This window comes from Corvus kubaryi, unplaced genomic scaffold, assembly GCF_017639235.1.
Source record: "Corvus kubaryi isolate FWS band 111438036 unplaced genomic scaffold, C.kubaryi_AGA036_p1.0 65380, whole genome shotgun sequence".
Lineage (NCBI taxonomy): Eukaryota > Metazoa > Chordata > Aves > Passeriformes > Corvidae > Corvus > Corvus kubaryi.
This window is the reverse complement of record NW_024581961.1, coordinates 141,559-147,558: the sequence shown is the minus strand read 5'-3', so window position 1 is coordinate 147,558 and position 6,000 is coordinate 141,559. Positions and strand designations below refer to the sequence as shown.

The window sequence follows — 6,000 nt, the reverse complement described above, 5'->3', positions numbered from 1 at the left end:
TTCCAAGGACGTAAGATGCTCAGGTGTTTTCTAAAATCTGCTGATATATGGAAGAGAGAATCTGAAAGAAGTAGGTTAACAGAAGTCAGTGTACTCTAAGGAGATTTCCTATAAAACGCTAGCAGTCAGGTTGGAGAGAGGGGGGAGAGGAGGAAGGGAGAGATCGGAGGGAGGGAGGCAGGCAGGCAGACCAGTTTGGTGACTTCCTTATTTATTTTCTTATTTTAATAAAGAAAAAAATTGCAAAACTAAAGAAGAAAATACTTAGAAGGCAAGGTTTCCATAGGAAAAAAATATTTTATTTTTTTAAGAACAAATTCAGTTTGAAACAGACGTGGAATGTGATTTTCATAATTTTCATTTTCTGGGAACTAATTGCAGTGTGGAACTAAAGCAGATTTCAAACTTATTACCGGCTAGTCTTAATACAGAATGAAACAAACAAACAAAAACAAAAAATAAAATTAAAAAAAAAGAAAAAGAAAGAAGAAATTATTTATAACTCAAGCATAATACTGTGTTACTTACAAACTGGACAAAGAAATTCTTAAATAAATATTCATGGTACACAATTTCAGCACAAATATGCGGCAATTTGGCAACCTTTTATATAATTTTTTCCTCAATACAGTGCAAAGGGGAATGACACTGCCTTTAAACAAGCTGTAGCTAAATACATTGCAAAATTCAAATTTTATACAAAACATCTTGCTCAGACTTTATAAAAAACCAACATTGCTCTATATACACAATCTGGTTAAGAAAAGCCTTTTTTGTCTTATTTTCATGTGGGTATTTTTATTATTTAAAAATGTGAATAAGGCTACTGTAACACCCCAAATCCATATACAGTAAATCTGAACCTATTTACAGCATCTTCACTTAGACATGATGGTGCAAATTCCAATTCGGGTGACTAGGGATGATCATACAAGCAAGGCATTTACAGTAACTTTTCAAAGCTGGACCAACGTCAAAGAAAGGAACAGTTGGTAGATTGTCATAATTCTGCACCAGACACAAAACAGACGCACAGTACATTTTCTTTTTTTCAATTGGTTGCAGGTTGCTCTTGAGCAATTAGTCTGATTTTTTTTTCACAGTTTAGTATGTAACTAGAATGTAGCCAACTGATGAAGTGTAGATATGACTTAATAAAAATAAGGCTCAGTAAGCCCATCCCTTCCCTTTCTCCCCCTCCCCCAAAATAAAATCTTAATGACTTACAAGAGAACCTTGTATGGATGGATTCATAGAAAAGAAGGGTTGTTGAAAAGAATTACATATGTACTGTAGTTAGTCACCATGGTAACCTTCCACAGAACCATGGGTTGGAATTTTTTTGTTTTTCGTTTCTCTCTTTTGGGCCAACATCCCAACGTTATCTTCAGGTTCAGAAAACAAAGAGAGTGATCATTTCTATGACTGATTTTTTTCTTTTCTTTCTTTTTTTTTCTTTTCTTTTCTTTTTTTTTTTTTTTTTTTTTTTTGCAGGTGCTCACCAGAGGTCTGAGAACCCTAAAATGCTGTTGCTACATTTTCTTTCCAAATCAGAAAGCAAAGTGTTACCATAGTAACATGACTATGTTAGAAATGTCTATTTGCATAGCACATATAAAAGTAGAGTTTTTTTATTTCCTCCCCAGGGTGGGAGCTTTAGGGGAATAGCCACGCTAGAGAGAAAACTTTAACCTGAAACCCCCCTCTACAAATCTCAACAAAATCTACAGAACACATCAGCCTGTAAGGCAAGGGAAAACACAACACAGAAAATAAATGCCGGCACATCTTGTTGCTGTTAAATATGTGATGCAGTAACACTGAATTCCTGATTTTTTGGACCTTGTATTTTCTACTTTTCTCTTACAAGATGCTTTGGAATTTTTCTTTTTTTAAACTATGCTCCCACTGGTGGTTTTGGATGGCTGATTTTTTTTTTCCCAGAAGTAGTTTATTTTAAAAAAAAATGTGCACATATGCATACATATATATGCATAGGTATGCATATAGACTTATGTATGTGTGTATATACATAGACACACACACACACATATATATATGTAAAATGATGACAAGTTAAGACTATGTAATTGCCGCAAATGAATTTCACATCTTCTGGTGTAGATTCTGTGCAATCTCAAAATATATATTAGTAAAAAAAAAAACCAAATCAAAAGTAAGAAAGAATGAACAAAAGAAAAACTCTCACTTTATATCCCTTGTGTTCTATACACCTATTATAAATAAGACATATTTTGCTTCTCCATCTCAGTGTCATAATTTATTTTACTCTTACGGACTGCCAGAGGTTTGCCATATGTGCTTTAACTTTGCAACAGAGCACCAATGAACGGCTGTGTCAGTCAGTACCTACACTCACTGTGCAGGGACAGCACTACAATAAGCCAAAGTGCCAAAAGGGTCAGTCACAAAGAGATTCTGCCTTACTTTTAAAGCAAGGTTTTGTGGTTTGTTGTTTTTTGGGCTTTTTTCCACAACTTTACCAGTGATAGAATTATAGCTCATTTGACCCACTGGCTTATAATCATCTTGGTCACTTGGCTCTCTGTTGTTTTCTTAAATGCTTTCCCTGTGTTTATTATAATGTGATAGTATAGCAGCTGAGTCTGCTTAAAAGTCACCCAAAGCAGACTACATTTTTGCTACAGCTTCAAAGCTGTGTATTTTATTACCAGTACCACAACAGCCCTGCCCTAATATATCCTCAGTGGCCTGCTATTGTCTTGTCTTCTCCAGGCTTGTTCACTTACTAACAATACCCCTTTGTTCTACTGTATTGAAGGTACTATTTTTTTCTGCACACTGGTATTTGATAACCATGAATTCCTTCAAATGCAGCCATAAACCACTGCGCATGTTATTGTGTTTCCTACTTGCCTCTTAAAACTTAGCATACCAAAGTGCTGTGCTACCTAAATGTATTTGTTTTTCTTCCCAGTTTCTACTTTTGAGGCAGCAATATTCAATTGCAAACTTCAATCAGCCCTTCCCTCCACCACCCAGTCCTGCTCTTGACTTTGTTGACAGCCTAACTTTTTGGCTGGAAGGCTCCTTACTATCAAACACAATTTTTATAAATGCATTACCCATTCGAGTGAGGCTGCTGTAGCAGATGGATGGAGTGCGGATCTCCAAACATTAATGTTCCATTAGTGATTCAGGAGGTGGAGTGAAAGGAAATCTTATGTGAAGGATGGCAGAGCCCCGGATAACAGAAACAAATGGAACAGTGACGGACTAAAAGCAAGAGAACTTTAACGAGTCTTACTTAGACACCAAGGTCTGTGTGACAAATCCAGTACGCACTGAGAGAGACACACAAAAGTCAGAAGATTGCATTTCAAGCTTGATATATCCTAGAGCACCTTCCCAGGATGCCTAGAGCTATTAACATCCACGGATTGCTCCATCTTCCCTTGGCTTTTGTACATGCCTGAACGCCCACAGCACATGGCTTTGAGGATGATGAATGTAACAAGAGTACAGCAATCAGAATGGGCATCTTCTACATAAAAGTCTTCCAGCTTTTAGTGAATACTTATTCACCGAGATAGGAATTCTACAGACTAGGTAAGCTGTCCAGCTCGCGTCGGTTCCTGGAGAAAGAGCTGTGCCTTCTCCCCCTTGTGCTTAAGTCAATGCTAGTGCACAAGGCGTCATCACAAACCCCAACAGAAAGCATTTGACCAGTGAGTTTCCTCTATGACTCAACTGTACCACAGAGCTGGTTGTGTGTTTCTCAGACCTTGTAATAAATGTTTGCTGGACTCTGAGGAGGCATCTCTTGAACTATGTACACCGGATGTCCATAGTCGCCGCTGACCTTTTCATAGTGGGGGCAAAAGACACTGTCTGCAGTCCTTAGAGGAATGATAATGTCACTGGGCTCAGAACCATTGTTGTTGCCACTGCGCTTTGGGGTGGCTAATGTACTAAGTGATAGAGTTGTCGTGTGTTGCGGGGAATGCTTCCTGTGTCTTCTCCGGTACTTCAACAAAAGAACCACCAAAGTGATGATGATGACGATGAAAATGATGCACCCTGATGCAATCCCTGCAAATAAGGCCACCTCTGAACCCAGTATACTGGAATGCCCAGCCTTACTGCCATCTGTGCTAGATCCTGGAAAGAATGGAAATACAATAGACAAAAGTTATTGCCATCCTGTGACCCATTTATGTTGCTTAAAAATGTGTAGAGTAAGCAAGACCAGAAGAATTAACTGACAGCTAAACTTTGACAAACCAATTACCCTGTTAGATAGCTAAATGCAAACAGCCGAAGTCAGCAATCAATATAGAACAAGACTTTGTGTCTGTTGGTCTCACTTTTGTGTCGCTTCCAAACCACTCTGTTTCATACATCATCATCCATCAGTGGTGAGAACTGTCACTGACAAGGCAGCCTTTGATGCACACGGCATCTTTTAACAGATGCCGGCCAGCCTCGGGCACAAGGGAGGGGTGGGATAGAACTGGAAGGGAAAATAACACAGGGAAATGACAATTCTCAGAACAACTGGTACTGTTCAGTGCCACACTGTTCCCTCTGCTCTTTTATCTTTTGCACACTGATTTAAGTTAAACCATCCTTAGTGCCTCTTTACATGGACTCCTCTTGCTTGGAAATGAAACTAAGGAGCTTGAGGCAGCGTGGGAGACAGGCAAAATGTCTACAGCATGCCTGTTAGTATTAACTTACAGTTACTTAAAAGAAAACAACATCATGAATTTGGTAGTCAGGAAAAGCTCATGTGCTGAACAGCCTATTGAGTATTTGCTGCCCATCACACCATCATATGATACCTGTCACAAAAATTACGTGAATGCTCACTTGGCACGTTTTCATTTCAAGTTTGGACCTATTTTCTTCTCTTGATGCTCACTCACAATGAAAAAATGATATAGATGCTACATTCACATAATTGTTAACTCTTCCTTCCAAAGCCTCTGCAGGGATCAGCTGAAGCCACTTACTGTATCAAAGATTCATTAGCCCAGTAACTAATGACAGAGCTGGCAAGGAAGGCTTGTGGCCTTTTTTGGGAAACCCAGAATCACCTGTCAGAGAAGTTTTGCTTTGTAGCATTACTAATTACTGAATTTTCTTCTGGACAGCTTGAGTCTTAAGAGTTAGGTTTTTTCTTGTTCACCCCTATGAGTGAAATGCATCCTGAAGATATGTGTTTGGAATCATCTATTTATTTTGCTAAGATAATTATTAAAAAAAAAAAATCTTTACATTTGGTAAAAGACCAGCCATCCATGTCTAGACTTTATATGGTCAGCTAAAAGATCAGGACATTAATTATAGATGCCTTGAAATAAACTTCATAAATGGCTGTTGAGAACCACTTGACAATGTCTTATGCGGGAAGAGAAAGACAAAGACTTGTTCATCTGCCAGAGTACTAAATGTAAGGCAGCACAGACCACTGTTAAGCTGCTTAGCAAATGTCCTATCCAAAATTTTTCCTGTAAATGAGTGACATTATCACAAGACGTAATTAACTTCTACAGCAGAGTAGAAGAGGGGAGAGAGAGCAGCTGTTGCCAAAACGTGCAGCTCCCAGACACTACCCACCGGAGCAAACAGAACAAGCTTTCGCTTCATCTCACCATGAAAACATTTGCTTTTCTGGCGCTTAAATGGTAAAATAAAACACATTGGGGGATAAAGGAGGAGAAGACGTTCCAGGGCAAAGTCCCACCACACCTACCTGAGTGGTCCTTCACAAAGGGGCTGGTGGTGGAACTCTTCCCATTGGTGCCAGCTTCCTGCTCGGGGCGCTTGGTGGGATCCGTGTGCCGGGGCTGCCCTGCCGAGTTGGGATCTGGGGGAGAGAAAGACGACTCATGCAGCTTTGGCACTTGACGGTATGGAGCCTTACAAGCTGGCTCTAGGCACCTCGTGAGAAACAAATGGTTTAACAGAAGAACCTTTATGCAAAGGACTGGGAGATACAAGAACGTAATTTTC

General features: G+C 39.3%; 1 protein-coding gene across 1 annotated transcript in view; it reads right to left on the bottom strand.

Annotated features, from left to right (window-relative positions):
* Positions 1–277: 277 nt before the first annotated feature.
* Positions 278–6,000, bottom strand: part of LOC121673397 (ephrin-B2) — a 45,706-nt gene continuing 39,983 nt past the window's right edge. Inside the window, exons 4-5 of the mRNA XM_042046685.1 lie at positions 5,741–5,854; positions 278–4,143 (exon numbers count right to left, since the gene is read on the bottom strand). Of these exons, the coding sequence (XP_041902619.1) occupies positions 3,761–4,143; positions 5,741–5,854 (497 nt within the window). The 3' untranslated portion in view covers positions 278–3,760. The remainder of the gene's footprint in view (positions 4,144–5,740; positions 5,855–6,000) is intronic.